The sequence below is a fragment of the Zeus faber genome (assembly GCF_960531495.2).
Source record: "Zeus faber genome assembly, chromosome: 20".
NCBI classification, from domain to species: Eukaryota; Metazoa; Chordata; class Actinopteri; order Zeiformes; family Zeidae; genus Zeus; species Zeus faber.
In genome coordinates this window covers 9,421,259-9,440,144 of record NC_137207.1, presented here as the reverse complement: position 1 = coordinate 9,440,144, position 18,886 = coordinate 9,421,259, and the positions used below count along the sequence as shown (strand labels likewise).

Here is an 18,886-nt window from a genome sequence, read left to right as displayed (position 1 = left end):
ATTATAGATGAAAGTGATTGCTTCATTGATTTACAGATATGTTGATAATAGCCCTTGCAAGTGTGATACACTGTGGTGTAGCTGATTGATGAGACATACAGAACATCTGTTTAATGTTGTGATGTCATAACCCCCCCCATTTTATCTTCCTATTTGTGTTGTTCACAATAACGTACTTGACCCCATCTCTATAGGAAATGTTGGAGCCAATGCAGCCAAGAAATCCACCATACCTAATATTGCTCTTGTCTAATGATGGTTGTCTCCTCCACAGATGAGGGGACAGACTCACTAATATTGTTTTTTCCTCTACTCAAGGGCATCCCACCAAAAGTTTGCAAGTACCTGTGAATTCACCGTTTGAGGGTAACACCAACAGGACAAATGAGGGGCACAGTCTTGTAAATGACTTCTGACAAATGGCCCACAACCTCTCTTTGGTATAAAACTGTCTTCCCCACAAATAGGGTCAGAATGGTCAGAACACTGCTTTGGAGCAGTACTGAATTCTTCTCTTTATTCTGCAGAATAAATATCTTTAATATTCTCAGTTTTTGTTTTCTTGTAGCGGGAAGATTAACCTCACCGACAATGCAGGAGAGTTTCTTCTACACTATAACAAAAATAAATATGTATTGGGTTTTGAATAGCTTTGAGAGAAATATATTTTATCTGAAATAACAAATCATAGCAGCTCCACGGGCGGTGGCCAACCCTCTGAACATTAATTTACATTTAAACATTAACCCCAAACCTCTTGGAACCCCTCCTTAAAAAAAAAAACAATTTAACCCCCTTCTAGTAGCAGAGCCTCAAAGCTCACCCGTGTAAAAGATACGGTCAGGATTGAACACGATTTCAAACGGCTTCCCAAGCCTTGTTTTTTGACTTATTGGATAAATAATCATGCTTCAGACTCATATTGACCATCCTGGATCAGTGATCAGAGGTTGACAACCGCTGGCCCAATGTGGGGCTCCGGCAAAGGGAAGGGTTGCCCGAAGATGCCCTGGTGCCACAAGTGGATCAACGGGCGGCTCTAGAACCAACCCTCTCGCGACTAGCAGCAGCAGCATATTGTTTGTCACTTCAAATGTGGGACAGATGAGTCGGAGTTACCAATTCAGTCTGGGCCAGTCTTTCGGCCTCATTTTACTGGAGCCTGTTATTTTGCTTGTTGTTAGAATACTGTCTGGCCACAAACTGTAGTTTCTTGATGGCCATCTGGGTGTCTTCTGCGTTTACTCCAACATGCCACACAGCTCGCACAATGCCCCCAAAAAAGGGCAACATAAGGACCCGAACCCCCTGCTGCAGAGCAACCTCCTCGCCCGTCCATATCTGGGCCATATGGTCACAAAACTCTGAGGGACTTAGGCTGGGATCACACAGACGGAAACACACAATATTTGTTTCCACGGAGTCCATATCTACATGGAACAGAGAAGAATCACATTCCCAAAGAGCTGGAGGAGAGATAAAGAGAGACACAACAAAGGTGAGATATAATGTTCAGCATTAACCCACCCCCAACATACACTGTGAGACCTCTGCCATAGTGGATTGCTCTTATATGACCAACTAACCTTTAGCAAAGGTCTTGGCATTGCGATGGTCTTCCTCCAGCCTCAACACCATGTCTTCCAGAGCCAGCTTCCCAGCGGCTGCTAAGATGCCAGCCTGCCGCATCCCCCCTCCAAGAGCTTTACGACATCGGATAGCCCTGGATATGAAGTCTTGTGAGCCACACAGCAGGCTGCCCACAGGGGCTCCCAAACCCTGCCAGAGGCATAGAGCATTGGAAACTGATTTCAAAAGACCCTAAGAAGAGCATATACCAAGCCAAATATAAAAAAAAGTATAGTCAGGTATGATGACACAGCTATGATTAGGGGGGCCACTGTAGGTACTCAGGATGAGATGTCAAAGGTCCAAAAGCATTTTGTCTTTGTTCAGAGACATTTAATATCAGAAATCTGCATATGTGTTGCAGGCTCACCTTGCACAGGCTTACGCTGACACTATCTACATGCTGCAATATGGTGCGTGGAGACACTCCCAGGGCTACAGCAGCATTCATCAGCCTGGCACCATCCATGTGGACTGCAAGTCCATGTCTGTCTGTGATAGCACGCACCTAGCATGCACCATTTTCAAGGATTATGTTAAAAAGGGCCATGGGAGCTGGTCTCAAGGGAAGTTAGAGGGGGCACTGCACCACTGAAAACAAGTTAACACAGGAAATGGGCAGGCTTGGAGAGTAACGGGAAACATGTCATGACGTTGCATAATTACATCACAAAATATGGTAACTGTAATCCACGGTATAGAACATAGAAAGGATCTGTATCAAAAATTCCATGGTTTACTCACTAGTAATTAGATTACTTTGCAGTAATATTCTCAACATTGGGTACGGGTCTCTCATAATGGCTTGCCCATAAATAAACTATGAGATTAAATACTAAGCACGATAAATTCAGCAGAGCTGAATCGCATAAGCTTTATTTATAACAACTGTTTGAGTAGAGTCAATACGGGAAGTTGGAATTAATCAGGAAGAAAGGAAAAACAACAAACCGCATGACCATATGGACTGACATTGGTTGAAAAAACAGTGTCTCAAAATGTTTTCATGCATTTGAGATTAAAGAATCACAGACCTCTTGTAAGAAGGACGGTGGTAAAACACGGCCTCCCATTATGTTGTGTGTGTTTTCCAAACATATGAGGCGTGAGCGTGGGTAGAATGGTTTCGGGTAGTCATGGCGAATATTTGACACTAGCTGGTCCAGGTCAAAGGTTCCATCAAGGAGAGTCGTCACTGGCATGGAGTGGACACCAGCCAACTGCCACACAAACAGTCACAGAACACACAGATATACACACACACACACACACACACACACACACACACAACAATTAGAAAAAGATTTGTCCCTCAAACACTAATGTTGTCAAATCCATACATTTAAACGATATTGCACTGTAGAAAAGGAGGCTAAACGAGATGCTAAAAAGATATTGAGTTGTTTGATTTTAGTGTTGTCAGATGTTCCAAAAAGCATGAAATAGAGGGTGAAGGCTGAGGCGGACAAATGTCCGGCGTATAGGAGCGGGTAAGGCCGGAGATCAGTGTGTGGCCTCTCATGCACGCTCACCTGTGCACTCCCTCCTTGCTCGTAGATACGCATGTGGGACAGATCCCCTACGATCATCTCATCGCCCCTCTCCATGCAATGAACCATCACTGGACGACAATGTGCAACACACACAACGCACAGTGAGTGACTTATGCAACCTGCGGCTCATGTGATTGATGCAAATGATGTTTTGGTTGCTCTGTACAAAACATCCAGAGATCAGTTCACCTGCGATCAGATTGGACATTGTTCCAGAGGGGACGAGCAAAGCAGCCTCCATCCCAAACATGTCAGCTGCCATCTTCTGCAACTCTGGACACATTACAGCAAAACATTGGGACCAAGATAGACTGGCTTTTGGCTGATTTCTTTAGTTTTAGGGTCATATTTTTCCACACTAGTCACACTCACATTCTATGTAGATTATGTGGTTTAATCCTGAAAACTAAGATTGTCAAATAACTGCACAGAAGCATTTGATTATAGATTCTCTCTCTATGGTTCAGATTGAAAATAAGCTCAAGGTGGAAAATTGACATTATTATCCTTTCATGGGTTCCTGTTTGCAGGTCACCACATGGAGCCAATTATTTTTGACATCAATCTATGAATGCTGTCATGTGATTTTGAAACCACTTTATAAAAATTTGACATTATAGGTCTTATTTTTAACCTACTTAGCCCTTACCCTTCACTCTCAGATCCTCTCCCAACGGTCCTTTTTCAAACTCAGTTCCAGCCATGGCCCGATGCATCGCCGCTCCGATCCGGGTGACCGAGTCAGTGCGCACATCCACGGTCCGGATGTTGAACGTCCTGGACGTTGAGAGGCTGCTCATTCTCACAGTGTAATGGGACAGAGCAGGGCTTCGTCCCAGCACAGCGGGGAGCACATGGTGTCGTTTCGAATTGATGGCGCCCTTTGTCAAAACCCTGGAAGAAAACGAGAAGATTTGTAACCGCGTGATGCTTCTGTCCCAGTTTAGATCCAGCAAACTGATTAAAGGCTTTAAAGCAATCATTTCAATATTCACACATCCTATTTTCTCCTCTCTGGGTATGTAAGAAGTCAGAAATGGGTGTAGTTGAACATTTGGTCTTCTTTTTTTCTTTTTTTTACAGTGCAGAAGCAAAGGATTTGGTGGAAGTATAAGCAAGGTGAGGGTGAGGTCACTGGGGTTAAAAGCCGCACACAGCTCTACTTCCACATTCATACTGTATATAATGTAGAGCGGCCTCCCAGCGCCACTGGAGGCCGCTCTTGCCCCATCCGCTGCTCCTCCCTTCGGCCAATTCCACACACCTGGGATCTGTTACCTCCTTCATTTACGCAGTATTTATTCTCCAGCTCCCCAGGTCACTCGTTGCCAGACCGTTAGCGAACCTACCCGTGTTCATGTCGCGCCTGGCCCCGCCCGCGTCCATCGTTCCAAGTATCTTGTCGTGCCCTCGCCTGCCTTTCCTCCTCGCTCGAGTCGTCCCCTCCTGCTCCGTCCACCCCGATTGTCCGCCTCCCCGACGGAACCCCCTGGATCGCTCCGTCAAGTGTCCTCACCTGGTCCCGCCCTGTCCCGCTCCACCTGGTCCGCTACACCCGCCGGCGCGGACCCGTTCCTACCCGACCGGAAATCCTCTGGCGTCTCCACTGTGTTCCCGAATAAACCTTTTACCCCGGTCCGGCCACGGTCTCCTTGTCGCGCATTTGGGTCCCTCCTTGTCGCGGTCCTAACAGTACGATTTAATATCATGACCTTCTGCTTGACTCCTTTGCATTGGAATTTTAATATATAACTGGACACTGGTCAAAACTATTGTAAACTACTGTAATTTCAAAGAATTGTGTGGAAAAACATGCTGACAGTGCGTCAAGCACTGGAAATTAATTTGCAGAGTAGACAATTACAGTATATGTCTGAAATTACGGTTACAATATACTAGTGTGGGGAAGACTTATACATGTTTACAAGACCTGTGACTACATGTTTGTGTTGTCAAAAAATATATTTAGGTTTTCTGTGGAATATGAATAAATAAAAAATGCAAGTTGTCGGGGTTGTCAGTTATGACGTATCTTTATTATTCTAAAAATGTGACGTTAGAAAGTGGCGGTCACCTCGCCTAGGTTGTGCTGAATCCAGAGATATAAAACACTGCACTTTACCGTCAAAAATTAGTCTAATATGAGCTAAAATGTAAAGGTAGTGAAAAATGTTCATTAAAAGTTTAGTGCTCAGAGGGTAAAGTGCCAATCTATGAAATCATCTGTTTTGGTCTCAGAATTCCATTCAAAATCGCACTACTTTTTTTTTTCTCCAACATCTGGGTTTGTCCTCGTCTTCGCTCTAATAGGGCGACTGGGTTTTATTCTTTGTCTTTTGAGACGGTGGGTGCCGCTCTTTTTTTTGTGAATGTTCATCCACATCGGCAGTTTGACTGACCACAACTAGCTGTATGCCGCTTTACTGAATTCGCTGCGGTTGCCTTTCACTCCTTCTTCGTGCCACATCTTTGCATTCTTGCTGGGGGAGGCGGACCACGCCACCAACAATGGGAACAGCATATAGAATACCACAAGCAAAACAGAAACACATTGAATGGCTGTTTCTTGCGACGTTCCAGTTTAATAAAGTAGAAAATACGGTATTTAAAAAAAAAAGTATGTTATGGATTGCTGTAAACTTTATTCCATTGAGTTCATCCAGCCATCCGGGGACATTGATGACCTCACAGAAGTGTTCAGCTCATGGGTGTCTTGTTGGTTGAACCTTGTAACATTTCCTTCTAATGTGATTCGATTGTGAAATAGATTGAGATCCGCCCAGGGGTGCAATTCCAATTTTCATGTCAGATCCTGTCAGTCATGAGCGGTATGCAAGTTTAGTTTTCTGTTTTCCGTTTTTTTTTTTTTTTTTTTTTTTTAACAGAACATAAATGTATATATTTTTTAAGTTAGATAGACATTATATCAACAATTTTTGGACTACCTCTCAGCGTTGGTAACGTTTCCCGCATTGTCCCACGCAAACGTACTCTGTCCCACATTTGGTTTGTTGCCACCTGGTCACTCAAGGTGTGATATGCAGGTGTCTTTATGCATAATGGTATTTAATAAACAGTATTTAGCCGTAATAGTTGATATTGTTATTATAAATTCTATATTTTATTATTCTATTATTATTTTCCTGATTAAACATGCAGTATTTTGGTTAGTAGTTTGAAGTCCCGATGCCCCTGGAGCCTCTGTGGCACCATGGGCCCCTCCATTCAAACAGAGGACGCACAAAGATTCAGATTTAGTAAGAAAACGATACGTAAAAAGTATACATTTAGGCGGGCTTTTTCAAAGTTATTACTGCTCGTATGAACATTTGTGAGGTCCCATTCACAGGTAGATCAGGTAATGCAGGTATTTATTTACATTTACATTTACATTTACATTTAGTCATTTAGCAGACGCTTTTATCCAAAGCGACTTACAAGGGAGAATAACATTCAGCTACATTGCGACAGAGATTGGTGTAACATTTAATGTATTCAATGTATTTAATGCAGCCTATAGATTGCTGTGTGATAAAAGGTAAAAGCTTATAATACTCACCAGAATTCCTGGGGTAACACACGGAGGAAGTTTGGGCTCACTCTGTTCATTGTCTTTTTCGAAGCTACTGCACTCAGCAAAACGTGACCAGACTCTGTTTTATGTCACATATGTCAACACCTCACCCTATTGACATACCTCAAAACGTGTTCACCTATCCTGGGTGGGGCCCTGTTGAAGACCCAAGTTTTTTTCTCTTTTTCTAAATGATATCAATGCATTCTATTATAACCTTATCATCCCTCTGTCAGTTTACCAGTTATAATAGAGGCATAATGACCATGCAGGAATCTAAAAAACAACATTAAAAACAACATTAAAATGTATGGATAAAGAGGAAACTGGCTTTTAAGGATTAGGGAGAATATGTCAGCAAACGTTGATTACATCCAAGTGGAAAAAGGTGTATTTGTACATACTACCAGTATATTTTTGAAATATAAAGTTTGTTAAAAGTAGATTTATTTTTTTTACTTCTGAGAATAAAAATTGGGAGAAATATACTATCTATAATTGTCAATACTGTGTTATTATATTTTTACTTAATACATGAAAGTAAATCATTATTTACTTTTATGTACTAATTTAAAATATATATTTAGTATACTTTTCATTAATATAGTAAGCGTTGTGAAAGAACACTCATCTTAACCTTACCACTTAACCTACTGTAACCTAAGCTGTACTTTAGTAGGTTATATTTGTTAAACGTTATTTTGGTCATCAAAAGTAACCAAAAATACATGAAAAAATATTTAACTAAATGTAAGCACATGTTAGGTTCAACTTCTAACACACGATATACAGTACAGATATGTAGTATTAACAACTTAACACAAGTTTGGTATATTAGTTGTGAGTACATAAAAAGTGTGCTATACCAACTATAAACGTTTTAAACATAACCACTATAGTAGTAAAGTATAAAAACTATTATTATGAAATAAGAATAATAATTCTATAAATAATAATTAGTATTATTATTGTTATAAAAGGTTCAAAAACATATAATTATTGTAATGATTATTGTTATTATTATTATTATTATTATTAATAATAATAATAATAATAATAATAATAATAATAATAATAACAACAACAACAACAACAATAACAACAATAATAATAATAATGATTATTATTGGGTTATTTTTTTAATTCATTTTTGGCCTAGGTCTGTGAAAGAACCAATTGAATGGTTGTCCAGAGGCAATCAAAAAATCAAAGGCTTGAATTCTCACAAGCAGTCAGTTAAACACTACAAATGTTGTGCAGAATTCTAATCAAGAAATATTAAAAAATAATAATTTAATTGCAACTTTAGACAGTGTGCAGGAGTCTCTTTCTTTACATTCATTTGAAATGAGAGATATTTCTACATAAGATACTGAGATCTACCACCCATACTTTGACATAAAATCATCTCAATCAATTAATGACACGGTCATTGAACAGCAAAGCCATTTTTTAAAAGATTATAAATACAAATGTTGGGGCTCTGACGTGCATTACATGTACCAGCAGTTGGAGGACATATACAGACTGTATTAATACTTACTTCATATTTTGAGGATAAATTCCCTTTTAAAGAAATATTCAATAACATTCACTCACACAATTTGCACTTTGTTATGAAGGCTGTTCATATCCCATCAGTTTATCTGGGGTATCTGAAAATTTCAGAAACTATTTAAATTTGTGTTTTGTTTTGTTTTTTTCCACTTTTTCAACATTTACTTCAATCACTCCTTAAAGGCCAAATTTTTTTAATATAACGTGTTTTGAGGTAGATGAGGCCGATAAAAAAAAATGCATCAACTATTAGACACAAAGGGGGAGGGGGAAAAACTTGTTCAACAGGATAACATATGAGTCATATCTATTTGCATCGTCAATACAGGCCTAATTTACTGAACCACTGGCCCTGAATCCCACTACTCAGCACATACATAAGTGTGTATGTGTGTGTGTTGTTTGCTATCTCTGTGTACAGCGGCCCTATAATGCTCCAAATGAACATATACAAATAATAAAGTAGTGAGTGCACAGCCAAAGCTGGTCAAAGATCTGTCAATCAACAAACAAAAAGACAACGAACTGAGGGCCCCCACTGTGTGACTTTGCACAGCATTCAAGATAATGCAATTTACATTCCATATAATGCAATAAACAATCTCATATTTTGACAATACTTGCGCAGTTCTGCAGTCTTTGCACTCACTGTATGGGAGGAAAGTTATCATTAGTAAGAAATAAGCGCGATTAACTTCAGCTTTGACTGGCTGTCATGAGCTGTTTGGCCCCTTTTTAGAGGGCCAGAACAATAATGTATACTAAGTACTACAAAGTATATTAAAGTCCCACATTGTACACATTGTATCACAGTGCAGTTGCAAAGAACAAAGTGATGAAGTTAAGTGTTAATGTCACTTTTGAACCATGATTAAAAAGGAGTAGCAGACAAATGTTCTCATATGCAAATAGAAATACAGCTGGAACCCCGTTGAACCCACGTGTGACAGAGTTGAAAGAGACAAATCCTGAACCTATGGAAATATTTGATGAGCAATGTCAAAGCAGAGAAAAATGCAAACATTCTTTTTAATTATTTAGATTTTTTTTATTGTATTTATTTAAAAAAATCCAAAATGTGAACGCTGCATTAGTCATCCTTGCCTACATCTATACTCTTCCAGGCCAAACTAGATGGAATGCACAGCCACGGTAACCTAGCTGTCGAAGCTTGCGTCCTGAAAATGAGCATCAAATCAGGTAATTGATTTTAAAAAAAATCCATAATTTCTCAATGTCACATGTATTCAAATTTATATTTCTGGAAAAATCTAAGGAGTTTGTGTAAGTCTTCATCTTTTGAAAAGCCTTTGAATAATTTGAAGTCAAATTGATCCCAGAGTTAGGTTCTCTTCACTTTAAGAGTTCTTAGTCGGTCTTGTTCTTCATTCGGAGTCGTTTTGGGTCTCACTGTGCCTGCAGCTTTTCCTTGCAGTACTGCCGTGCTACAAACTGCAGTTTCTGGATGGCCATCCGGGTGTCTTCTGCGCTTATTCCCAGATGCCACACAGCCCGCACATAGCCCCCCACGTAAGGGAACATGCGAACCTGAACCCCCTCCCCCAGAGCGGCCTCCTCACGGTTCCCAACCAGGGCCATACGCTCACAAAACTCTGAGGGACTAAGGTTCGGGTCACGGAGATGGAACCGCACAATATTCGTTTCCACAGAGCCCACGTCTATACTGAACAGGGAGGAATCACAGTCCAGGAGAGCTGGAATAGAGAGAAGCAACACAGGTGAGATATCCTGTCCAGCATTAAAGGGGACCTCTTATTATTATTATTACTACTATAATCAAAAATATTATGCTCCTTTTCAGCATGTCAGGTTTCAATATGTCTGCAAAACATGAGTGTTTTTTTTCTGAAAGAAAAAAACAAAACAAAAAAACCCCACTCAGATTATGCATTCTAGCCATTCGAACATGGCTCTACAACCCTCCAGTTCCTGGCGCCAGAGTTTGCGTTATCTGGCAATTATTGTTTTTTGACGAACTGTTGAAGTCCGACATATTCAAATCTCTCCGGTCATAATGTCTGGTGAAAATAATTCCTTGTAAGCACAATTTGAATGAGTGCTGGGTGATGAAATGACATTTCACTGCATATATGTATGACCGTATGTATATGTATGTGACAAATAATCTCTTGAACTTGAATTTGAAAATGATAACGATAATTATCACCATATTTATTTCCTTGTGAAAAAATAAAAGACTCAATCAGTTCGATAAAAAAAATCTGCAGATCTATTCATTTCCGCTTTCGGCAAGTTATAACGGAAAGCCAATCAGTTTAGACGATCTCTAGCTGACCTTTCAACTCAATCAGGTTTGTTGATATATAAATTAGTCCCACTCCCTTGAGGGCAGGTTGCGTTTGCCAACACACACACACGCACGCACGCACGCACACACGCACACACACACGCACACACACACACGCACACACACGGAGCAGCAACGGAGCGCAGCATTCAGAACTCTGAGGAGAAGCAGAAAGATGATGTATCGTTGACAACAAGGACACATGCATTCATAGTTTGCCGTTTTTTAAACTTTATTTAAGTTCCGACCCAAAGCAGACGGTAAATATCCATTGTGTAAAATATGTTGACAAGACGTGCCACACCACAAACTTTTATTCTTTATTTAGATCTATTTGCCATATTTATTTAGTTTTTAATCAAAATTTCATTGTAGTGAAATGTTAATATAAGCAGCTGCACTTGTTACTTATTGAGCATGAACGAAAATTATTTTAATTTAAGTCGTAATATGCGTGATATTTATTTATTGATTTTTAAAACGGCGTTAACCGACGGGATTTATTTTATATATATCCAATAAAAAGTATTCTACATCTACATGCCTTCATGATTTGACTCTTTATGTAGCCTGCCTATCAATTGTTTTTAAGCTCGATAAATACAGATAATATTTGACCGGAACTGTGGACACGTGGACCGGCAGCAATTTTTTAGAATGGAAATTCTGCCCGTTGCGCTGTTTCGGGGGGTGTGTCGCTTTAGATTAAAATGTTGCTGCTCCCCACGCCCATTCCGGAACTGTTTGGAACCTGATGAACGAAAAAGCAAAAATTGACTGAGGGGGTGGGCAACCCATTTTATTTTTAAACCCGTCCGAGAAAACAACGCTATCTGCAAATTTTTTCTCTGATATTAGGTTAGAACTAAGATGCGGACACGGCTCTAGTCTCCGGTTGAAGAGCTCCAAGCAGCAGCGATGCTGCATTCGCAGGCTCAGAAAACTGTAATGTGTGTTGGAAGTGATGCATTCATTGGAACTCGGAAAACCATCGGCTAACACCATAAGTATATTTCAGTACATTCTTTTTTTTTTTTACCATAAATGTGTTTACATCCCTGTACAGCTAACTAAAACTACACTTAAAAACTAAAACTAGGTGTGAAAAAATAATTTTAGTTAAAGAAGCGTTATGTAACTTTTGGTGTTTGGCGCCCATACAGTTTCTGAGTGCAATTGCACCTTTACACGACTGTCGTAAAACTCTGTCTGGTGTAATAGTTATAATAATTTATTTTACCGGACCAATCTGAACCTTAACGGTCACGTTTCAATAACCGTACATGTTACAAACGCAAATATAATGTACACCTAGGTTACAGCGCCTCCTGCACAGACCTTGCCCGCTGTCGCGAGCACTCAGTCCATGGGTCCCCCAGAGCCTCGCTCCCTGCAGCTCAGAGAGAGGGCCCGGAGATCGGCCCCCTGCTACCAGTTTAGGTACCAGATGTGCTCGGCCTGGCAGATCGGCTCACACGCGCGATTCAGAGGGTGAAACAAACCCTGTGGCGCAATGAGAGTGAGGGCCGGCACACGCCCACTGAGGTGCGGGTGCCGGGGGCACCACTGGCCCGTCTTATCCTTGCTGTTGGGGAGGTGGACAGGCTACGTTTTGTAGGAGCATTATTATCGGACATTTTGACCGGCAAGTTCAGAATTTATAGTTTTTTTTATAAATTTTACCAGGCAGAAAAATGTAATTATTGGAGCCAAACATCAAGGAAGTGACATAGTGCTGTAAGGCATAATGCACTTTTCCCTCTGTTTCGTACCTGAACAGAGAAGTTACATAGTAAAAGAACAGGCGTTCAGGGGACTGGGTGGGAATGAAAGAGGATACTTAGATATTTACAAAACAAACTAAATCAAAAACCAAAAAATATACCATATTTGTATTTAGTGTTAGTCTTTTTTCTAGTCAATTTGGTCAAATTTGTCAACTGTAGCTGTTTCAATACAATAACCAGTTCTTATTGTTGTAGATAGACAGCAGTGGCAGCTGGTGGAGAGCTACTTTGAAATGGAAATGGAAATGTACAAATTAGAATTTTCCATTGTTAACCATAACGGGACAAACAGGACTGTTGAGATTCTTAATGCCTGTATATAGTGAGCATATATTGTCCATGTGGGCGTAAGAGAGAGACAGAGATACAGGCCAAGTGTGACCAGAGGATTTAGTGTAATCACAGCTCTTGCCTGCCCTGACTTGTTTCTTCCCCTCTGAAGATTGCAATTCTGTTAGGTATCAGGCAAAACACACACTACAAAGAATTTTGTTTGGTTACAGTAATAAAGCTTTTAAACATTATTTTAATGTTACATTTTAAGTGGACGTATAACTGCATAGTATCTTAATTACAAAAAATACACTGTGAGACCTCTGCCATACTGGATTACTGTTATATGACCCACTGACCTTGAGCAAAGGTCTTGGCATTGCGGTGGTCTTCATCCAGTCTCCCTGCCATCTCTCCCAGAGCCACCTGGCCGGCGGCTGCTAAGATGCCAGCCTGCCGCATCCCCCCTCCAAGAGCTTTACGACATCGGATAGCCCTGGATATGAAGTCTTGTGAGCCACACAGCAGGCTGCCCACAGGGGCTCCCAAACCCTGTCAGAGGCACGAATAGCATACAACATCTGAAGCTGGTTTCAGGGCGACCCTCACGGATTTTTGTTGACATTCTGAGACCTGTTGTGAGTCTGTTTCTTGATTTGAGAGAGTCTTAGTCCCACCTTGGACAGGCACACACTGGCAGTGTGTGTGTGCTGCAGTATGGTGCGTGGAGACACTCCCAGGGCTACAGCAGCATTCATCACTCTGGCACCGTCCATGTGAACCGCTAAGCCATGTATGTCCGCAATAGCACGCACCTAGGGCCAGGGAAAAGCATGGTCAAGGCTCGAGCATTTGTGAAATTTTATATGGGAAAGTAGACTGTGGTACACGTACACACACACACACACACACACAGACACACACACACACACACACACACACACACACACAGACACACACACACACACACACACACACACACACACACACACACACACACACACACACACACCTCTTGTAAGAAGGAAAGTGGTAGGACACGGCCTCCCTGTATGTTGTGAGTGTTCTCCAAGCATATCAGGCGTGATCGCGGGTAGTGGGGATCCGGGTAACCATGGCGAATCTTCGACACCAGCTGGTCCAGGTCGAAGGTTCCATCGGGGAGGTTTGCTACTGTTGTTGCATGGACACCTGCCAGCTGGAAACAAAAACACACATGTACTGTACATGTACAGGATCTATACTCGGGCTGTAGTTAACGCTATAATAACGTGTTCATGCAAATTAATTTTAACGCCACTAATTACAAATTTGTTTGGCGCATTAACACAGCAGGGGGAAAGTGACTAGGGGACGGTCGGAGGCAAGCGTCACAGGCTATAGGCTCACAACAGCCTTGACAACAACACATTGATTGATTGACACACATACAGACAAATCAGTATTGAATTCAGTCGCGTGGCACATTGTTTGTTTTTTTTTGATGGTGCTTGGTAATGAGTGGGACAGAACATCAACGACGTCTATGTAAGCGAAAACAAGTAAAATATTTTTATCATTATTATTATTATCATCATTTATCATGTTGTTTGTGGTGAAAACCGGAACGATTTTCACTACAAATAACATGATAAATGATAATAAGACATTTTAGTGTTTTACAGATATTTGCTGGGCTTGAGTTTGCCATGTTATGATTTGAGCTTTTTTTGTTTTTTTTTGCTAAATACAATACCGTTGAGGGTTTCTGGACAATTTTTGTCATTTTTTGGGGTTTTTAAATGATTTCCAATAAACATACATTTGCATAAAGCAAGCATATACTGTATGTCCACTCCCATGTTGATAAGAGTATTAAGCACCTGAAAAATATGCCTTTTAGGTACATTTTGAACAGATAAAAAGTGTGCGATTAATCATGATTAACTAAACACAATCATGTGATTAATTGCGATTAAATCTTTTAATTTATTGACAGCCCTCATTTCTTCAGGACAGTCATTTTTACCGGCTTGACCGAGCTCACCCCTCTAAAAGAGACAAACATATGGGTGATTTGCATGAAATAGAGGATGAAGCACCGGGACAGGGAAGGCCGGAGATCAGTGTGCAGCCTCTCATGCACGCTCACCTGTGCACTCCCTCCTTGCTCGTAGATATGCAAGTGGGACAGATCCCCTACGATCATCTCATCGCCCCTCTCCCTGCAGTGGACCATCACTGCATGATAACACGCAAAATACACAACGCACTTTGAGTGATGTGTTTTTCGTCACCCTGTCTGTAACACCAGAGATCACCCTACCTGCGATCAGATTCCCCATGGTTCCAGAGGGGACGAACAAAGTGGCTTCCATCCCAAACATATCAGCTGCCATCTTCTGCAACTCTGCAACAAACGGAATGCACAAAATGACGTGAAAACACATTAAAATGTCAGTGCAAAGGTCCTCTTTAAAACGCTGCTCTCCTAAATAGTGGTTTAATGTCCTATATAACACACAGAATTGAAATACACCTAAAAATCCACTTTATCCAAATAACAGATGGCTGGTCAGCGGAGGGCAGAATCATTTATTTTCCTTTTTGTAAATACACTTCCCGTTGAGTACAACAGAGAAAAATGTTTGAGAAACAAAAATAGCAAACATGCATAGTACACTGGCAAGAAATAGTTGGTAGTTTACATATTGCATTTATCAGAAGAGTTCCTACAGTAATAGACGGGAGCCCTCAGCAATTTCCCTCACGAGATTTAAAAAAAATGTCTGAACATAGTTTTAACTTCATTCAACTAAAATACGTATTTGAATTTTTTTTTGCTGAAAATACCTCTCTGATTATCCTTTGAGCCAATTTAAACATGCCTCAAAACCGTAGTGTTTCAAAATGGGCTGTTTTTTTTTGTTGGAGGAGCCACCCTCCCGAGGCCCCGAGTTCTGAACCAATAGGGTTTGAGCTTTACCCTGGATTGCGTTGAATTTCACTGTAAAGTTGCACTGATTTCACCTTATCAGTCTGCGAAAAGAGACACGGACACAGTGGGGATTTTTTGTTTCATGTAAACGTCAGAAAATAAAATAAAATAAATACATCTCCAATAAAAACACACTGTTTTTATTGGTTTTGTTTGGAGAAACGCACAGCGGATCACATGCCGCAGCCTACAGTCTATGTACCACAAACTCATTTTCTTTTCTTTTTTTAGAAAGAAACACGCAGAATTATTTTTTAAATACTTACATTTCCATCTTCTGAAATTTCTTCACAGACAGTTGGTATTAATTCCTCTTTTAAAATATTACTCAGATGGAGGCGGTTCTAATTCTAATTCTAGTCTTATTGTGATGTACAACGGGAACCAAAATCTGATCAGGGTGTTTCAGGATGTTTTTCTACCGATAAAGAAATGGCTTGGTTGTGTTAAGTTATATATATATATATATATATATATATATATATACACACACACACACACACACACACACACACACACACACACACACACACACACACACACACTACTCACAAAAAGTTAGGGATATTTGGCTTTCGGGAGAAATTTATGGAAAACGTAAAAAGTTCACGCGACAGTGATATTATAACATGAAAGTAGGGCATTTAAGTAGAAGCATGCAATGGTGATTTCCTTATCTCAAACAATTGATTGAAACAAAAGCCAACAACAGCGGTGGATATACCACAACAAAAAATGTCAATGTCTCAATAACTTGTCATGTGGCCTTGAGCATCAATTACAGCTTGACAACAACGTCTCATGCTGTTCACAAGTCCACTTATTGTCTGCTGAGGCATGGCCCCCCACTCTTCTTGAAGGGCGGCCCTCAGGTCATTGAGGTTCTGGGGTACAGAGTTACGAGCCTCTACACGGCGACTCAGCTGATCCCATAGGTTTTCTATGGGATTCAGGTCTGGAGAAAGTGCAGGCAACTCCATTTGAGGTACCCCAGTCTCCAGCAGCCGTTTCCTAATGATGTGACCTCGATGAGAATTGTCGTCCATGAAGACGAAATGAGGCCTGTGTTGTTCATGCAGGGGCACAATGACTGGATAAATGATGTTATTCAGGTAGTATGGGCTTGTCACTGTACCATTCACAAAGTGTAGGGCAGTTCTGTATTGACTAGACACACCTGCCCCCACTGTAACACCACTACCTCCAAAGGCTCGTCTGGTGACAACAGTGGCTGATGCATAGCGCCCTCCTTGACGTCTCCAACATCGTTGGCGGCCATCATTTCTGCTCAACGTGAATCGACTTTCATCAGAGAACAGCACTGAGGCCACTGGTCCATCGTCCAGCGTAAATGCTCCCTGGCCCGTGCAAGACGATGATGCCTGTGCCTGGTGGTGTGGTCAGGTACCCTTGCAGGTCGTCTAGCACGCAGACCACGCTGATGTAAACGGTTTCGAATGGTCTGACGTGACACTTGGGTGCCTCTCACCTCCCTTAAATGTGCCTGGAGTTGAGTGGCATTCATCATCCGGTTCCGCAGGGCACTGTTAACAATGAAGCGCTCATCAGTGTGGGATGTGGCCAAAGGACGTCCACTTCTATGCCTTTCTGTGACTCTTCCAGTCTCTGTATCTCTGTTGCAAGCTGCTGATGACACTGACACTCTAAGCTCAGTGGCCACTTCCCTCTGAGAACATCCTGTTTGAAGCCTCACAATGGCGAGGTACTGTTGATCAGATGTTAGGTGTCGTCTTGGTCTCATGATGTCAAAATGTTTAACAGCATGATGAAGAGGACTGTTTAAATATCAATTCTAATTGAACCAGGAAATGTATTGGTCGATTCATGGATCAAACACCTGTTGTGAATTTTGCCGTACAGCTCCTTGTGAGAGAACAGCAAGTTGTGCAAAAAGTGCTGAAACATTGAACAGTTGGACATGTGCATTCAAAACTTTAGAGAAGGTCAAATTAAGTTCTACCCTAAAGATTATAGTGCATTTTAGGTTCATCCGGAAAAATTTCACCCGAAAACCGAATATCCCTAACTTTTTGTGAGTAGTGTGTGTGTGTGTGCGCGTGTGTGTGTGTGTGTGTGTGTGTGTGTGTGTGTATATATATATATATATATATATATACATACACACACACACACACACACACACACATACAGTGGTACCTCGACTTACAACTGTAATTCGTTCTATAAGAACGGTCGTATGTTAGAACAGTCGTATGTCGAAGCAATTTTTCCCATATAAATTATGAAATCATGAAGGGTGAAAATAAAAATAAAAATACGCAGCACAAACACAGTAAATATTAAAAAAAATATCAAAAAGCCATGAACTACGTCCACACACGATGTAGGTCGCCTGCTGACTGACAGCTGACTGACTGCTGACTGACAGCTGACTGACTGCTGACTGACAGCTGACTGACTGCTGACTGGCCGCCGACGCGCCAACTGCAAATTTCCACGCATCTTGGAGCAGTCGGTCGCAAGTCGATACTAATTTATCTTGGATTAGTCGTAAGTAGATGCAGTCGTAAGTCGAGGTACCACTGTGTGTGTGTGTGAGTGTGAGTGTGTGTGTGTGTGTGTGTGCGTGTGTGTGTGTGTACACACACGCACAGTATATATAGCACTGAAGAAGTGAGTTATTCATAATAGGTCCCCTCCCCCTCTGACCGTTCACCGTCGGATCCTCTCCCATCACGTCGTCCCCCACTTCGGCTTCCGCTATGGCCTGTCGCATGGCCGCTCCGGGCCTGGTAACCGTGTCGCTGCGGAGGTCCACGGTGCGGAACCGGGACGCCACGGGCGGCGCCGGGGTCCTCGGCTTCGCGGTGTCGTAGTAGCAGCGCCCCGGTGCAGATGGACGCACCTGGCGAGGCTTTAGAGCGCTGTGTTTCAGGCTCTTCATCACAGCCCTGGCACAGCATGCCATCGTTCTCGACGACATGTTGTTTTTTTTATTGGCGTTTTGAATCTGTAAATCATCTACGTGTGATGGACGGCATGTTAACTTTCGATCGCAGACACGTTTAATCGATCACAGAACCCACCAACAGAGTAAAGTACAGGGCGAACCGCAAGATGGCGCCATTGTGACAACAGATTCGAATAAGATAAGATATTATCTTAATAAAGTACTGCTAGTACTACGACAACTACTACTAAAACTATTGCTACCACGATTATGAC

The 18,886-nt window shown here is 41.5% G+C and overlaps 2 protein-coding genes across 2 annotated transcripts; both read right to left on the bottom strand.

The window, feature by feature from the left end:
* Window positions 1–1,152: 1,152 nt before the first annotated feature.
* Window positions 1,153–3,982, bottom strand: LOC307245348 (uncharacterized protein; the record flags this gene model as incomplete). Its single annotated transcript, XM_080020878.1, has 7 exons — window positions 1,153–1,466; window positions 1,587–1,779; window positions 2,000–2,137; window positions 2,664–2,849; window positions 3,162–3,250; window positions 3,372–3,455; window positions 3,832–3,982. The coding sequence occupies 7 exons, from the start codon at window positions 3,980–3,982 to the stop codon at window positions 1,153–1,155; spliced, it is 1,155 nt and encodes a 384-aa protein (XP_079877004.1).
* A 4,993-nt stretch (window positions 3,983–8,975) lies between these two features.
* On the bottom strand, window positions 8,976–18,677 carry LOC307245907 (uncharacterized protein). The gene is made up of 7 exons (XM_080021644.1): window positions 18,371–18,677; window positions 15,008–15,091; window positions 14,834–14,922; window positions 13,715–13,900; window positions 13,380–13,517; window positions 13,062–13,254; window positions 8,976–10,028 (listed from the first exon to the last, which is right to left on the bottom strand). The coding sequence occupies exons 1-7, from the start codon at window positions 18,642–18,644 to the stop codon at window positions 9,721–9,723; spliced, it is 1,272 nt and encodes a 423-aa protein (XP_079877770.1). The 5' UTR covers window positions 18,645–18,677; the 3' UTR covers window positions 8,976–9,720.
* Window positions 18,678–18,886: the final 209 nt, after the last annotated feature.

Excerpts from the sequence above, each read along its gene's own strand:
- LOC307245907 (XM_080021644.1), bottom strand. The coding sequence starts at position 18,644 with ATGTCGTCGAGAACGATGGCATGCTGTGCCAGGGCTGTGATGAAGAGC. Across the intron at positions 15,092-18,370 it reads AGAGGATCCGACGGTGAACG|AGTTGCAGAAGATGGCAGCT; the intron begins GTCAGAGGGGGA and ends CGTTTGTTGCAG. Across the intron at positions 13,255-13,379 it reads CCAGTGTGTGCCTGTCCAAG|GGTTTGGGAGCCCCTGTGGG; the intron begins GTGGGACTAAGA and ends TGCCTCTGACAG.